Below are 13,093 nucleotides of genomic sequence, written 5' to 3'. Positions count from 1 at the left end.
CAATGAAAATCTCGAAAAAGGAAGAATCGAAAATCTCTCCTTCCCATTCAATGAATGACTGTTCCTGCAATACATGTTATCGTTACCCTGAGAGCTGCTCGAAATCGAGGTGAACCAGTTATGTGGACTCTATAGTTACGAGTGCTGTTACAGGAAAGGTTATGAACGCGGGGATTCTCAAATATTTGCATTGCACATTTGCTGACACGCAAGTCAAGCGTACCTTTTATACTGGGAGAAAACAGACTTAAAAAGGACATTTTCTATCTCCTGCCCAAACAGGTAAGAGCACTGTGATTACATGCATTTGAAGGAAGCGAAATTTTGGTTTGCTTTTAGTTCATTCTTAATGATTACTGACAAAACAATCTATTATCTATGTGGCACCACTTCTGTTTTGTGGCTTTACCAGATTGACACCTCATCTTCAGGTCTGCCTGGTGCTGCTCCTGGCATGCCCGCCAACACTCTCCATTGAACCAAGACTGATCCCCTGGTGTGGTGGTATGTCAGGCCCTTGAGAGTACAAATTGTGCCTGAGTACAATTGCTGCTGTTGATGGCCCACAGCACCTCATGGATGCCCAGTGCTGAGTTGCTCGATCTGTGCGAAGTCTGTCCCATTTAGCACAGTGACAGTACCACACAACATGATGGAAGTTATTCCCAATGTGAAGGTGGGACTTTGTCTCCACAAGGACTGCACATTGTTGGCATATTATGCAATCCAAACTCTGGATCTGCTGTGTAGGTGACACCTTCCTTATTATCAAATACACAAGACTAGAAGAAACCCACCGCCATTAAATAACATCTTCACCAGAATAAAATTCACAAAAGGTGAGATATAGACATAACGGTAGAACATGAGAACAATGGGGAACTCCAAACTAGCATATGCAGTGAATGACAACACATGCGCAACAGATACTTACACCAGCAACCATCCCAACACCCTTAAATGAAGCTGCATCAGGATGTTATTCAAACAAGCCACAGCACACTGCAGTGACCTTGAACTGTGCAAAGCAGAACAGGAGCATTTATGTTGTTTGTTTTAAAAGGAATGTATACCCAAAAAGCACAACCCGCTGTTACCTCTGCAACCGACCACAACATGGCCAGACACACTATAATAAACAGACACATCGGAGATGGCCACAAGTTTGCTGAGACCCCCAGGTATCAGGGTTGCCCACTAAAACTAAAATTCATCGTGCGACAGCTACTGATAAATGTGAAGGATCTTATACCTACAACCAATAAAACCAATGTAATATACAAAATACTACGCCAGGTCTGTGAGAAACATTACAGAGGCCAAACAGGAAGAAAACTGTCAATAAAGATACACAAACACCAACTGCTACCAAGACACATGATCAATTCTCACTGGTCTCAACATACATGGACAAAGAAGGCACAGGTTCTACTGGGACAATACATCCTTAATCGCACAAGCCAAACAGAGACATGTCAGGGAATTTCTGGGAGCCTGGCACTCCAACCAGAAATCCATCAATAAACACATTGAACTAGAGCCGATTTACAAACAACTGAAAAACAGAAGCAGAAGTGATGCCAATGACCCCAACAAAACAGGCCAATAAATAACAAGCTGGACAGATCACCAACGCTTCACCGGAGGTGCACTGACGATGTTATCTGGCAGGGTGACGAAACGTCTATGATCAAACACACCGGCTCAGCAAAGATCCCTCCTCGTCTGTGCCGTGCAGTGAATTTCATAATGGAGTCAGTAATTTTCCCTCAGTCCCTGTGAGCTTCAATTTTAATTAGTTGACTCACAGATGCCCTCCTGAAGTTTAAAGAAAGAACACAGATATTTCTGTCACTACTACCTCGTTCAATCAAAGTTTTCAGATGTGTCCTAGCTGTCTCTGGCTGTAATTGTTTGTGACGTTCACTCTAATCACAATCACAGACTTTAATAACCTTCTGACAACAAATATATATATATATATATATTTGCATTTATATGTTCGTATATAACATATATTTATGAATTAGCACTCTTCCTTTCTCATATTTCATCAATTCCAGAGTGTTGTGTCGATTTAGGAGCAGAGTGTACAATCTCAGAATATAGAGATTTAACTGAGAGGAGCTTTGTATTTACACAGGCATAAAATCTCCAGTGCGATATCAATTACACCATTATTGATGTTCATTGCATTCAGTTGAACAAACAAGTGCAATCATGGGGAAACTGACGTGGTAACGATGGGGTGCAGTATAATTAACTGTTGCCTTCTGCCTCCTAAAGTGAGATATCCCAAGAGTATTACCATTGAACTGGGTCCCATGCCATGGCCATACTGAGTCCACAAAGTGTTCAATGAACGATTGATGTGTATTGCTTTATCTGACCTCCTTGGATGTTTTAATTTAAAAATAACCAGCTATAAAGCTTTGGTATTAAACAAGATGAAGATTGGTATCTTGCACAACCATTGCTGCAAGTTATCAAAGTAAAAATGGTAAAGTTAATAAAATTTCCAGATAGGCAAAGATAAAGAGAGAGTTTTGACATGAAAGTAAATCAGTCTTCGAGACTGTGGGCTGAAGGACTGGGGGATCGGGGGAGAAACGTGGGGGGGGGCGGGTGGGGATACTGATGGGCTGCAGGAAATGAGACAGAGAAAGAAAGATATAGTGGGAGAGAGAGAAAATGAGAAAGGGAGGGAGAGCTAGAGAGTGTGGAGGAGATCGAATGCGTGTGTGAGAGAGTGAAGAATGGAAGAAGTTCAGAGACACTTGCAGTTGCTCTCATGTGTTTAAAGTGATAACAAAGTGTGGAGCTGGATGAACACAGAAAGCCAAGCAGCATCAGAGGAGCAAGAGTGCTGACGTTCCAGGCCGAGATCCTTCTTCAGAAATTGGGGAGGGGAAGTGGCAGGGGAATCTGAAATAAACTGGGAGAGAGGGGGAGGTGGACAGAAGATGGATAGAGGAAAAGATAGGTGGAGAGGAGCCAGACAATTCCAAGAGTCGGTGATGGAGCCAGTGAAGGTGAGTGTAATGGGGAGGTAGGGAGGAGATAAGTCAGTCCAGGGAGGACAGACGGGTCAATGGGGCTCGGTGAAATTAATCGGTGGGAGATGGGGGTTGGGCTTGAGGTGGGAGGACGGGATAGGTGGGAGGAAGGACAGGTTAGGGAGGTGGGCTGGTTTTGAGATGCGGCAGGGGGAGGGGAGATTTTGAAGCTTGTGAAATCCACATTGATTCCATTGTGTTGCAGGGTTCCCAAGCAGTATATGAGTGGCTGTTCCTGCAACCATCGGGCAACGTCATTGTGGCACTGCACGCGGCCCAGGATGGACATGTCGTCTTAGGAATTGGGGGGGGGGGGGGAATTGAAATGGTTCGCGACTGGGAGGTGCAGCTCTTTAGTGTGAACCGCGCATAGGTGTTCTGCAAAGCGGTCCCCAAGCCTCCGCTTGGTTTCCCCGTTCCCACAACGTGAACAGCGGAAGCAGTATACCACATTGGCAGATGTGCAGGTGAACCTCTGCTTGATGTGGAAAGTCTTCTTGGGGCCTGGAATGGGGGTGAGGGAGGAGGTGTAGGGGCAGGTGTAGCACTTCCTGCGGTTGCAGGGAAAAGTGCCGTGTGTGGTGGGGCCAGAGGGGAGTGTGGAGTGGGCAAGGGAGTCACGAAGATAGTGGTTCCACCGGAAGGCAGATAAGGGTGGGGAGGGAAAAATGTCTTTGGTGGTGGGGTCGAATTGCAGGCGGTGGAAGTTTCGGAAGATGATGTTGTACGCGGAGGTTGGTGGGGTGGTACGTGAGAACGATGGGGATTCTGTTTTGGTTGTTATTGCAGGGATTGGGGGTGCGGATGAATTGCGAAAATACAATGCCACCGTCTGCTAGCCTCCACACGCCACTGCACAGGGGTGGTGGTGGGTGAAAAAAAGTCACCGAGGATTCGATTAGAGAGAGGGAGTGAGTAGCTCACAGCACCATCGACACAGAGACACAGACACACACCACAAACAGACACAGATACCCACAGGGACGCACAAAGTGGAGGGGGTGAGACCATCACTGAGCATGTTCATTTCCTTCTGCTTATATCTGAGGGGCAACATTAAGGGGAATCAGACAGATCTGCTTTGGCTCTCCAAAGACGTTCTTTGAAGAAATGCTTGCGCAACCTGAGAGTTTCACAAGAATTGATACTGCAAACCAAAGCCTGCTGCTTGTGAAGTGGCATGAGGAGGCCACTAGAGGATGGTATTGTATCACTTTGAACACAGCAGAAACAGAGATACGGAACGAGTGGGTGTTTCACCCAGTCAAAGGATTCACACTGAAGCAAGAGACCTCATTGAACTGAGATGCACACAAACATAGAAACACGCACTAATACTTTGATTTCAAATGATTTCTGTCTCGTGTACCTAGGTAAAGTGAACAGTTTCATTTTGCGAGCTGTACAGACCGATCGTACCATACAAAGTTCATTAGGGTAGTAGAGCAGAGTGAGGAATAAAATTTTATGGCTGCAGAGTAAACGCACAAAGAGCGAGATCAGCATTAATTTTAAAATTTGAGAGTTCCATTCAGAAGTCTAATAACAGCAGTGAAGAAACTATTCATGAACTGTTGGAATGTGTGTTTAAAAGCTTTTGTTACGTGCTGCCCGATGGGGGAGGTTGGAAGAGATTATAACCGGGATGGAAGTGGTCTTTGATTAAGTTGGCTGCCTAATACACACACTAACTATACCCTAACACACACACACATAGGATATAGAGATACTGGGAACTGCCGATGCTGGAGAATCTAAGATAACAAGGTGTACAACTGGATGAACACAGCAGGCCGAGCAGCAGCAGAGGAGCAGGAAAGTTGACGTTTCGGGTCAAGACCCCTTGTTATCTTTTATACACACAGATATAGTCAGGTATAGATAGACGCACAAACAGAAGCAGAACTAGAAACATTGAGACGCATATAGACACATACACAGACAGGCATGCTTCGGGAGACGCACATACATAGAGGCAGAAACACAACACACTGACGCACAAGCACAGACACATAATAAACTTTGTGTGCAGTAACTGACACCGCCCTGAGTTTAACCATCTTTAATGCAATTTGTACTGATCGGCTACTTCCCAGCTTTTACTGTTGAGAGGCTGATGAAAAAGTGGAACAATCACATGACGTGCTTCAGCCCAAAGTCAGGGAAGAGGTGAATCTGTTAAATTCATGAACATTTCTACGGTAAAAAAAGGCAATTATTTACAGCAAATCCAGATGACCTCTTGATGTTCATCTGTAAATGGGCTGATGTTCATTTTCAAACTCATTAAAAGTAAAATTTCTGACTTGCGACCTCTAAGACCTCGAGAGGTGCAGGCGATCCTTTAAGACAGAGGTGTTGAGAATCGTTTTATCCCAGAGGGGCGTAAGTCTCCAGAAAGTGGTGAAGGCAGCATCATTGCATTTATTCAAGGCAGAGTTAGATGGATTTTTGATGGACAGGAGGGTGAAGTGTTACATGGTCAGATAGGAACGTGAGGGTGAGAGTCGAATGCGGTGTGTGATACAGGAGCCTCTCAGTGTTGGGAGAGGTGAGTGATTAAAACTCTGTCAGATGGAGTACAAAATGGAAACGTTTGGCAGCGAGAGGAGAAAAACAGCATTTTATTGAATTGGAGAGAATTTGAGGACCTGAGCTACAGAGGGATTTGGGTGCCCTTGTACATGCATCACATAAAATGAGTCCTCAGGGACAGCAGGTGATGTGCAAGATCAGATCATTTGTAGGGTGCTGTATTTTACAAGGGGAATGGGACAGAAAAGTTGTGACGTTTTGCTGCAGTTTTTTGGTTTGTTGTTGGGAGCGCTTGTAGAATTCTGTGAACATTTTTGGTCTTCCTCATTTAAGGGAGGACAGAAATGTGTTGGATGCAGTTCAGAGGAGTTCACTTTCTCAGATGTGATGGAGGAATTATTTAATGAGCAACAATTCGACGAATGAGAGGTGATCTTATTGGTACGTGGAAAAGCCTGAGGGAACTCGACAGAGTCCGCTGAAAGCACGTTTCCCTTGCGGGAGAGACGAGTATGAGTGGGTATGGTCCACCTCTGAGCATTACCAATGCAGGGAGAGACAGTTTAAAGTGGAATATCAGGTGTCAATCAAGCAGGTTGCTTTCTCTTAGATGGTGTTAATTTTTTAAAGTGCTCTTCGAGCTGCATTCACTCAGATGAGCGCAACGTGTTCCATCACGATCTCGATTTGTGCATTAGATGGTGGACAGGCATTGAGGTGAGTTACTGCAGCAATGCCAGTTTGACTTCGAGGTCCGGTGTTATCCATCAGCAATTTTCGACAATAAAGCAGGAACTGACTTCATCCATCCTAATAGAAGAATTAATGTGTTCATGCAACGTTCCAAATGCCAGTTAGAGGTAATGTAGTTTCTCCCCTTCTTGCTGACAACGATCCCAAAATTACAGCCCTTGACAGAAAAGCTGTTGTGAAGAAATGAAGACCATCCTTCTTCTACTCCTTGCCATTGCCAACACTGAGCAATCCCCTCCTCATTACTAAGGTAAGTGGTGACTTTATCGTGTTTTTGTACTTGATTTTGTGAATTTAAACTGGGAGATACAATAGGCGGGAGAGTACAGATAAGCTTGGATCCTGGTCTGTACCGTTTCACCCTTTCTCAGGGGGTTTCCCCACTCCCCAGAGTTTAATGTCGGCACCAAACCCTGGATTTATATCCCTTCCCAAGAAATTCCAGGAGTTATATCTCTGTTGTTAGTTGAAGAGGGTATTGACTCCACAGGTGGTCGGTGCGGTGTTCCCATCAGGAGTGCAATCAATTCAACAGCGTGCCAGAGGGCAAGTGGTGCCTCTGAGCTGCAACCCAACATAAATCTTTCCCTTCATTCTCTCTTCCTTTTGTCCTTGTGTTGCTATGGTTTTCTCTTTGTCTGTCCTATTCTTTCTACGTGCTTCAATATGTGCTATTCTTTCTATGCGCTTCAATGTGTGACTTCATCGTTTCAGCTCCTTCTCCTGTTTCATGTTCTCGCTCTCATCTTCTAAATCGGTCTCTGGCTCTGTTCTCTTTTTCAGAATAGATACTTCGAGTTTAATCCTGCCCCGCCGCGTTTTCCTGTTGTCACCGCACCTCGCTATTTCCTTTCCATTTCATGCATCTCTGCCATCTCTGTCTCTGTTGGTATTTCCCTCTCGTTTTCCTTTTCATCCCTGTGTCCTCTGTCCAACTCTTTGTAACGATCCCTGAAGCCTCTTTTCTAAGTATCTTTGACTTTCTATCATTCTTGTTTACTGCTATATCTTCATCCTGATCTCTGTCACCTTTCTGCATCCCTCTCTGTGTTTCCTCTTGTCCGTTTCTCTGTGCCTTTACCTCCATGTTGCTATGTTTCTGTCTGTTCTGCGTCTTTCACCGGCACTGATACAGAATGTGTCTTTTCTGTCATTAAGATGAAGTTGGCATTGGAAACCATGACATTGCAATTCTCAACGTCCTGGGTGACTTCGAAGTCAACAACAATGGCTGCCCGGATAAACCCGACGAGCACCACAATTTAACCAGGAGCTGCCGGGAACTCAAAGAGAAATACCACGTGACGAAAGGTAAATGTTTTCAACAGAAGATACAATTGCCTCATTAAGCTATTGAAGAGTCAGTATGGCTACAGTTCCGTTCACTGCCGCAGAGATAAACGAAAAATAACCAGTATTCCGTGCCTCATTACCTCTTCTGCCATTAATTTCAGCCAGTATTTGTAACTCTCATTGAATTCTGGAAAAAGGGGAATCAAACTTGTATTTATGTGGCATATTTCACACCTTCAAGAGGTCCTAAAGGGTTCTGTAGCCGGTGGAGAATTTTTTTGCAGCAATAACTGCTGTTACACAGTCAAGGACGACAGCAACGGTGCGTACAATGTGCCATCAAACAGGACGTGAGATGAATGTAAGTCAGTTTTCATTCTGCGTTGTTGGGTTAAAGTTGGCGGGAGCACCAGTGATTTCTGCACTTGTTTAAATAACATTATGGGGACTGTATTTCTTGCATCTGCCTCAAGGCAAAACAGAGAGGGGAAGGAAACAATTGCTACGTGACAGACGATGTGAAGTGGTGCGACGTTCAGGTCCTTGCTTGAGATCATTAATGTTCACAATTGGGCTGTAGAAACGAAACGCAATTCTTAAATGCGCAGATGAGAGCAACAACGGGAGCAGCAATAGAGAGGAGGACCGCTGCAAAATAACAGACTAGCAAGGATGATCATCACTGAGGTGAGAAAGAAAAACTTTGTTTTTGCAAACCTGAAGATGGGACAATTATGGCAAATGAACTTTAACACAGAGAAGCATGAAAAGATGCATTTTGGTAGGAAATATGCAAGCACGATCTACGATTTAAAAGGAGGCAAGAATCACAATTAGGCATATTGCAGATTTTTTAAAAAGGGGGATGGACATTTGTGGATGTAGTGCAAATCAAGTCGGCTGCTTTGCCCTGGATGGTTTCAAGCTTCTTGAGAGTTTTTGGAGCTGCATTCATCTGGGCAAGTGTGGAGTATTCCACTCTTGACATGTAGATGGCGGACAGGTTTTAGACAGTCAGGCGATGTGTTAAATGCCACAGTGTTCCAAGCTTCTGACCTGCTGCTGTGGTCGCTGCACCCATCGACTGTAACTTTCTTAAGGAAAACTGGTGAACACAACTATGTTCCTTGCCAATGCAGCAGAGTCAGAAAAATATTTGATTGTGTGTGAACATTGGAACCTTCAATGAAGAAGGACAGAGTGGATGCTCTTGGCTCCTCTGACCAGTTCCAGAAACCATCGCTGGGAGACAGAAATTTTGTGAGAACGGGAAGGTACAAAGTAAATGAAGTCATTTTCCTGCAGGTGCACAGGGATTTATTATTTCAGCTGGGTGGGAGGTATTGAGAAAAAAAAGGACAATCACATGCTCACATACAATTGTTTCTTGTACTTATATGAATTGTGAAGTGATTGGAGACACTCCAGTCTACAGCACAAATCCAATTCATTATTATGAGATGGTTTCTTTTTTAAGCCAATATTTTAACCACATTTGACACTGTCATCTACTTTTGGTCCTGATTTTCCATTCACTCATTCAACACCTCGTTTATTTTACAGGGAAAGCATCTCCAATGCGTCCTTCCAGTTGTGATGGTAGTTCCAACCATTTGACATACGCAGCCATTGCTGGTCTGGAATGCTCTTATTCAATTGAATGGCCTATCTTATCCTCTTCATACAGATGGTGTCCATCCATTCAAACCAGTAATGGTGAAATCTACCAAGCCTTCTGTGACATGACGACGAATGGAGGAGGTTGGACCCTAATTGCAAGTGTCCATGAGAACAATATACTTGGGAAATGCACCATAGGAGATCGCTGGTCCAGCCAGCAAGGGAGCAATGCCAGTTCTCCAGCAGGAGGTAGGTCATGGTCCAACTATGCAACGTTTGGTTCACCAGAAGGAGCGACAAGTGATGACCTGAAGGTGATGAGCTTCTATGTAATCTCTTTATTTAAAACAACCGTTTGTCATACTTAGTGTGAATGGGACAGCTGACCAAAGTTGAAGCAACACAAATAAATATTGAAAGAACAAAAGATTCATTGGGAGGAGCTGAGAGTGGTTTGTTCTTAATGCCAAAATGTCTCATTTGAATTGCCAGTCAATTTTGCTGCCTTATGAATGAAGAGATTGTGGTATTTTTCATTTGAATGGTTGATTTTGGTTAGTTGCCTGCCTCAAGGGAAGAGAAAATGTGTTTCTATGACTCTGTGGGAGGACATTGGTAGGGAATATTATCCACAGGCCACTTTGCCTGTGAAATGATATCACTGCAATAGAGGTTCCTTATTCTGTAACACTGGGCTAGAATTTAACTGAACAAGAATGAGGCTCCCACTTTAATGAGTGAGGATGTGCGCAGGGGCTTAGTGATGCTCATGAACGTTGCTCAACTGTCGCTGTGACGACCTGTGTCTATTTACAAACAGAACTCAGGTTACGGTGACATAAAGGCTTCAGACATATCAATTTGGCACGTGCCCAATGACACACCGCTGAACAGCTGGAAAGATGCAGCAATCCTCTGCTATCACATTGAAACCACCTTCCTTCAACAGTATGGGGGAAACTTGTGTCAGCTGTTCCAAGTGAGTATCTCAGCAGTGCCTGCATTTCATAAATTCAGAATCACTACAGTATGAAAACAAGAGTTATGTCCTATCCCCCGACTCATTAGTCAGCACTGTTGTGATTCAGGTGAACACTGAATAACGGTGAGTTGAATTTCAAAAAAAGACTCGCATTTCAATGGTATTTTTCATCACATGTGTGTGTCAAAATAGTTTACTAACAATTACTGTATTGATGTTTAGTCGGTATCATAATGGGAAAAACGATGAGCTATTTTAACTGACTTTTCTTCCAAGCTCACTGTAATATGCAGAGACGTAAATAAATTCCGGTGTTCCAATGTTAATGGGCTTTGTCTACAAATTTAATTCGCTGAAGCCCAGCACAACATTTAAAAAAGAAAGAAAAAAAATGGGAAATTAGCACATTGCCCCTTGAAAGCACTTACAGCTGCGTGGGATAGATTGCAGTTCATGATTCCAACAAAAAAATTGCGTATCCAAAATCTTATCTTGTTCAAAATTAAAGATTATTGAGTGTTGCGTTATTTCCCTACCCTCATAAACGCCACTTTGCCAGTAATTTCCTCACAGACAATAAATTAGATCTATTTTAAATTGTTTAGGTGTGCAGAACCACAGCAATAGGGAGAAATCATAAAGGGATAAAGGATGAATTACTTCTGTCCGAGGACTTTGGAAATAAATATTGATGAGCAGACTATTGGGATTGCCGTCCTTTTATTTAATTGACTTATGGGATTACCTGTGCCAACAACATTTTATTTTCAGAAAAAAGAAATCATCTAGCAAAGGATGTCCTTCAATCAATGTGACCCCATCTCTCAATGCAACCGACCCTCTGTACCGCACAGTCTAGATTGTGTGGCCAAGCTACTACATGGAACTTGTCCCGACAACCTTCTGCCTACCAGACACCAAATTTCTATTGACCCAAGCTAATAATAGGGAAATCATGGGACATTCAACAGAGACAGCAGTAATATCTTCATGGATGATGTGAGATTGGACAGGATTGGGGAGGAAGATGATGCTTGGGGAGGATAGAACTGCAAAGTTCGGAAAATTGTGGGAGAATGAATAAGGGTCACAGAAGAGCAAGACATAAAGTCGAATATCTTTCAGCCTGAGAATAATGTTCTCAATTTGAGCAACACCCTGTCGAATACAACAAAGGGAAAGGTCCAGATGATAACGGCCCATTAAGTCGCATCACTTATGACTTCGGCAACGATGAGAAGATAAAACAGTTGTACGGGCCTTTCAGTCAACGTAAGCGCAGAATTCTTCATTTAATCTATACGAGCAACAATGGGCATCACCTTCAATTGGTTACCTAAAGCTTGGTGCAACTTTGGAAAAGAGCAAGAGAGTTTGGATTTTGGAGACTGTTGAGTTCAAATCAAGAATCAACTGCAAAGTCGCTGTGAAGGTCACATGTAGCGTAGTCCCAATCTCATTGAATGGATCAACAGGCCAAAGCATCTTTCCTGTTTCTATGATCATGCTTCAAATCATGACATTATTATGTAAGGATGAACAGTGATTAGCTAACCTTCTGTCAGGGCCACTCACCTGTAGACCTCATTATTGACCTCAGTTCAGAAGAGGTGAGGCAAGATTTTGAGCGGGGTATGGGGGGCGGGTGGGCGAGAGTGCTCCACATGGGCTTGCCAGGAATAAAGCGAAAACAACAGGTTCTGAAATGACCCAGCTAATCACCCAAGATCCTTCAACACAAAATTCTGAAAATCCTCAGCAGGCCTGGCCACAGCAGCAACGATCTGTTAATGTCTTTCTCCTTTCCAACTGTGACTGTTGAAACCGTGACATTCAAAGACCCAATGCGTTTTTTTCATACTTAAATAATCGTGCGATTTGTTGTGTGTTTGCAGGCGAATTTGAACCAGGATATGTGCAATTCAGGGTATTCAACAATGAGAAAGCAGCACTGGCGATGTGTTCTGGAGTGAAACACATTGGATGCAATTCGGAGCATGTGAGTACTAGGACTGCAAAAACGAGGGATGTTAGAGCAGTGGGTGGATGGTACGAGTGAGCGATCAGAATCACAGAATTATCACGGTTCAGTGGAGGCCCCATTTAAATAATGTTCAGCTCCTTACGGGCAAAGTGCATAACCTTACCTCTTCCCACATTATACTTCCTGTTACTTGTGTGGAATCTGCATCTGCGGCTTTCTGAATCAGTGCAATTCAGCCTGTGACTCTCAATAGTTCATTTCCTCGCGATTTTGCCCATCGAAATGCTGATGAATATGACTGTTGAAATATTCCGAATTGTTTATGTCTAGGAGTGTATCGGGGGTGGAGGACACTTTCCGGAGGCATCGCCCAGGCGGTGTGGAGATTTCACAGCCTTTGACTGGGATGGGATTGGCACACATCGGTCATGGAGTGCATCAGAGGAGATCACAGAGGCTGCAGTGTTGATCTTTTACCGTTAATGTAGGCCATATCCTCATAGGAGTACCTTGTTAGTCTACTGACAATTGACTGCAATGTGACAAAGTGCTTTTGTTTAAAAAAAATGGCTTGGTGTAATGGTGTACTTCATTCTACATTTTGAAGTTAGCATAAGTCCAAGAAGAGATTAGATGTATAACATTGAATGCTTGGTGTGCAGGATATATTATGAATCACTGATGATGTGAGGGGTTTCTGAAAATTATTTTTTTCTAAATGCTGTAATGGTTTCCATGAGATTCCTTACAGGATTTCAACAAACTGGCATTATAAATACTACCTGCGTGTGTTTGTTTCCACAACTTACCGTATCATCCAACTTATCATATTTCACAACTTAATGCAAAAATGATTGTTAGGCATGCTTT

At 43.4% G+C, this 13,093-nt stretch overlaps 1 protein-coding gene across 1 annotated transcript; it reads left to right on the top strand.

The window, feature by feature from the left end:
• Positions 1-1,153: 1,153 nt before the first annotated feature.
• Positions 1,154-12,706, top strand: LOC132210109 (intelectin-1-like). The gene is given in 11 exon segments (XM_059649467.1): positions 1,154-1,181; positions 4,430-4,471; positions 6,247-6,308; positions 7,128-7,233; positions 7,503-7,655; positions 9,325-9,333; positions 9,336-9,571; positions 10,078-10,236; positions 11,391-11,511; positions 12,135-12,238; positions 12,554-12,706. Coding segments are annotated over 11 exon segments (1,173 nt in total).
• The last annotated feature ends 387 nt before the right edge of the window (positions 12,707-13,093 follow it).

The sequence above is a fragment of the Stegostoma tigrinum genome, chromosome 10 (assembly GCF_030684315.1).
Source record: "Stegostoma tigrinum isolate sSteTig4 chromosome 10, sSteTig4.hap1, whole genome shotgun sequence".
In the NCBI taxonomy this organism is placed as follows: Eukaryota; Metazoa; Chordata; class Chondrichthyes; order Orectolobiformes; family Stegostomatidae; genus Stegostoma; species Stegostoma tigrinum.
This window is presented reverse-complemented; position numbering and strand designations above follow the sequence as displayed.